This window comes from Arachis ipaensis, chromosome B06 (assembly GCF_000816755.2).
Source record: "Arachis ipaensis cultivar K30076 chromosome B06, Araip1.1, whole genome shotgun sequence".
Classification (NCBI taxonomy): Eukaryota; Viridiplantae; Streptophyta; class Magnoliopsida; order Fabales; family Fabaceae; genus Arachis; species Arachis ipaensis.
The window spans coordinates 21,831,234-21,836,161 of record NC_029790.2 but is presented as its reverse complement, the minus strand read 5'-3'; the positions used below and the strand labels follow the sequence as shown (position 1 = coordinate 21,836,161).

The 4,928-nt window shown below is 42.2% G+C and overlaps 1 protein-coding gene across 1 annotated transcript; it reads left to right on the top strand.

The window, feature by feature from the left end:
* Positions 623-994, top strand: LOC107646662. Its single transcript, XM_016350831.1, has one exon. The coding sequence runs from the start codon at positions 623-625 to the stop codon at positions 992-994; it is 372 nt and encodes a 123-aa protein (XP_016206317.1).

The following is a 4,928-nucleotide window of genomic DNA, read 5'->3' as shown; positions in this document are numbered from 1 at the left end:
ACAAAATTGAATGGAACTTTTGCTATTGAATAATATTAAAGTATATTGAATCTCAATGTTTATATAGCCTCTGTTCATACCCTGGACCGAACTGTAAGGCCCAGGTTGGGCGAAGACAAAGGACCGACCTCTTCGAAGATCGGCCCCTCGTAGCAAACTCTCACAAAGAGTTCAGACAAATCACGACAAGGCCCAAAGAGGCCCAAAACAAAGAGTCACCGCCTGCTAGAAGGCGGCCGACCAAAAAGATAAGGATCTCACTCACAAAAGATAAAATAAGATAACAAACTTATCTCAGAGGAAGGTCATCAAGCACTACTATAAATACATTGGAGCACCCAGGTATAACTCAACTCTAATTCTACTAGATGCCATCCGTGAACAATAGGATCGCCTCAAACAGCTCGAACAAGAAGCTGAACGACAACGAGAAGCTGAGCGAGACTTCCGAAGAGAAACAAGACGACGACGAGAGCTAGAAGAAAAACTCCTAAAGCTCGAAGCTGATCTCAAAACTAAAACCACTCGATCCAACCGCGAAGATAGCCCTCACAAGGACCAAGACCCATTCACAAAGGAAATCATGAAAGCTAAAGTCCCAAAGGACTTCAAAGCTCCTGACATGACCTCGTACGATGGTATGTTTGACCCCAGCCATCATCTCAGCAACTTTAGGAGTCGGATGTACCTCACGGATGCCTCAGATGCGATCCATTGCAAAGCCTTTCTGACTACTCTAACCAAGACAACGATAAAGTGGTTCGACAACCTGCTACCAAGATCGATCACAAGCTTCGACGACCTCGCCAAAAAGTTTCTCGCCAGGTTCTCCATTCAGAAGGACAAAGCCAAACACGCTCCAAGCCTGCTAGGGATTAAACAAGGAGACCAGAAAAGCCTCCGCAGCTACATGGAAAGATTCAATAGAGCGTGCCTTGACATACAAAGTATCCCTACAGAGGCAGCCATCATGGGGCTCATCAACGGCCTATGAGAAGGATCCTTTAGCCACTCTATATCTAAGAAGCATCCAACATATCTGAACGAGGTACAAGAACGGGCCGAAAAGTACCTCAATATGGAGGAGAACTCCCGATTAGGAGAAACCTCCAAAGCTAGATTCTCCTACCTACCTCAGGATAAAGATAAAGAGTCTAGGAAAAAAGAAGACCAATCCGTAGAGAAGCCCAGGAAATACCATAACTACACCCCTCTTCGGATATCCCTTGTGGATGTCTATCGAGAAATATGCAACACAAAAAAAATCCCACCTCCTCGCCCATTAAACACAAAAGGGGAGGAAGTCGGACCGAATACTGCAAATACCACAGGATCTACGGACACCCAACTAATGAGTGCTACGACCTGAAGAATGTCATAGAAAAACTGGCCCGAGAAGGTAGACTAGATCGATTCCTAGCCAATAGAACGGACAAGTCAAAAAAGAGAAGGAGAGATAAGTAGTTCTTAACCAAAATAAGTTCACAAAATTTAAGAACAAGCAAGCTCACATCCATGCATACAATGCAAGTCATTGATGAGGAAATATGTAATGCAAGAAGCACAAAGAGGATTGAAATCATCATCGATGCATTTGATGACTAAATTTGTAAAAATTGGTGTGATGGAATTGAAATATGCACTTGGTGTAACCAAAAGAGGGTTGAAATCAATTTTCATTTGAAAAGGTATACACCAGTGAAAACCACCAATTTTTACAAATATAAAGAACCTCAATTAAAAGAAAATAAGTTCAAGTCAAATGGCAAAGTTACAAAAACAGCTTCATTGGTTAAGGGAAATGGAAATTGCACTTGAACTAAGAAGACGAAAAGGCTATGACTTAAACTTGAAATATTGAAAACACAAAGAATGTTCGCATTGACTTGGTTAACCAAGGCCCTATTTGACACAGAAATTCGTCAAATAGTTCCTTGTTTCTGTCAATCGCAAATGCATATGAAAGGGAACCAAAAGAAATGCAAAAATGTTGACCGAATGAATCATGAGTTGAACTTGGCTATAATAAAATGTACCAAGGTAAAACAGCACCAAATTCAATTCACAATTTGCAACTTAATAGCATAAAAATTTTTGAAAATTTTGGCAGCATCTCAGCAGTAAATTGGACGTCCCTGATATAAACAAGCAGCAAAACTCAGCCCATATGAATTCAAAACAATTTAGAAAAAATCAACAACCATAATTTCATATGAACTAAGGTGCATATTCAAACATGAGTAGCAATTTCAATCCATATGAACTTAGGATGGATTTAAACGAGAGCTAAACACAATAAACTCGTATGAGTTGGCATTATTAAGCAGAACAGCATCAAACAGCAATAGCACCCAAAATTAGCAACAACAGCAACATGTAAAATATCACAGAATATCAACATTATCATCACTCAACAAAGCAAATAAAAATCAGCCATTCCAGACAGCATCAGTAGCAAAAATCAGACCTAAATCCACTAACCAAAATCCTAAAACTACCTAACCACCTAGAATCAACTAAACATGCATTTCTAACTAATCTAATTAAACATAAATTAAACAAAGCGAACTATACTACTTAAACAGAATATAAATAGAATGCAGAAAGGAAAAATAGGGAAAATCTGGAAGGGTTTCAAAAGCAGAAATGGAAACTGAAAGGGAGAGAAGAGCAGTGCCGACCCAGAGACGGCAGTTACTGATGGCAGTGATGACAGCAGAACCGAGGCACTGAGCTCAGGGAGCAGGTTCTCCGAATCAGGGGAGCTGAGCAAAATGCAGTTGTAGTGGTGAGAAGTGGAGACGGAAGAGTAGTAGTGGTGGTCAGAGAAGACGCCGACGGTGAGGGTGTGGCCACGGTGGTGCTTGGTAGAGGCGGAGAAGGTGAAACGGCCGAGAAGGCAGATAGAGAGAAGAAGAAAGAAGAGAAGAGAAAAGGGAAGAGAGAGGTGGTTGGCGGCGATTCGGGGTCGTCGGACTGGTGCAGGAGGTGGTGGTTGATGGAGGTTGATAGTGGTGGTTATGGAGGTTTTGGAGAAGGGCAAAGAGACGTTAGAGGAATAAGAGATTGAAAAGGCACGCGAATGAGGCTAGGGTTCCTCGCGTCAGTGGTTATCTCATTTAAATCTACGCGCAGGCGTCACTCACGCGTGAGTGTGGATGAGACAAAACAGGCATCAACGCGTACGCGTCATCGACGCGAACGCGTGAAGGGAGAGAAAGGAAGGCGACGTGTACGCATGGGGCGAAATTGTGCTAAACGCACACTTTTGGCACACTTGTCGCGCAATTCTTTGGAATTTGCACTGGGGTAGCATTTAGGTACGATGCGTGCGCGTCGCTCACGCCCGCGCGTGGAAGGCCAGAAATGAAAATGACGCGTACGCATCAGCAAGACGCACGCGTGGGTTGGATTGTGTGCCTAGCATCCCACCCGCATGGTTCCAACGCAACTCTCTGGTTTTTGTACCGAAGGTTGTAGCATTCAATATGACGCGTGCGCGTTGGTCATGTGCACGCGTGGGACACACTTTTTTTTTTTGAACCAACAAGCTATCAAATTAATGCCAAACATTATTAAACAGGTGAAACCACAACTTAAACCAAATAAACCCAACTAAAATTGAAAATTCAACTTATTACCAATATAAATAAAAGATAAAATAGGAAGAATTCACCATGGTGGGGTGTCTCCCACCTAGCACTTTTGGTTAAAGTCCTTAAGTTGGACATATGGTGAGCTCGTTGTCATGGTGGCTTGTGCTTGAACTCATCTTGAAACTTCCACCAATGCTTGGACTTCCAATAAGCTCCAACATTTCCAAGTGAATTCACCAAGCCTTGATGAAGTTCTTCACAAGCTTTGAGCTCCCAAAGTTGATCCTCTTGTATGCCAGGATCCCAAATCTTGTTTCTACACCCGTCTTTAAGTGAATCATCATTGTTCCAACCGGGTGGCAAGCAATCTAAATTCTCAATGAAGTACCAAACCCTTCTCTTAGATCCAACCAATTGATCACTAGTCCAACCCTTGCATCTAGCTCTTGAAATATCAACCTTGATGAGTCTTGATTTGCAACTCCAACCACTAAACATCCTTCTCTTATGCTTCATTCCACAAAGCCTCCTAAGTTGTCCATCGGTTTCAAGAATACCACACTCAAGTGGGACAATAAAACTAAGATAGATAAGTTTTACCCACTCAAATGAAGGATTAGACGGCAACCTAGGTAGAGAAGTTTCCAACGATCTTGACAAAACATATTCAACTCCCGTCCAACCTTGCCGAAGAACTTCCACCTCAATGTTGCTTTCAATTTCATCGGGAGAAGGTTTTTCAAACTCAAGGGGTTCACTTGTGGATACAAATTCATCACTAGGAGGACTTGATTCATGATCATCATCACCAAGGGAACTTGCCTCTTGATCTATTCCATCCAATTCTTCATAGGGAATATGCCTTGGAAGTTGTGCACCTTCTTTCTTAACCTCTTTTTCCAGTCCAATGGAGAGGGATTCAATTGTAGATAGAAATTTATCAATTATTGAATCCATCTCTTGATCAACCTCCTCAAAGTCTTCAACCATGATATGCTTTGGAGGTTGTACACCTTCCTCATCATCAAATTCAAACTTCTTAGAAGGAGGCTCTATGACTTGAGGTTCCCATGGACTCTCAACATCTCCCAAGTCTTCAACCACTTCTTTCTCTTCAACAATTACGGCTTCCTCTAATTGTTCTAGTACAAAACCACATTCCTCATTTTTCACCGGGGCTTCTAATCTCTCCTTCATGCTACGCTCCTCATTAGATTCTCCACATGTATCCATGGGGGTACTTTGAGTGTCTAAGCGTAGGGTTACTAAATTATTTACTACCTCGGTCAAGGTAGCCACGAATTCTAGTGTTGTCCTTTGCATCTCTTCTTG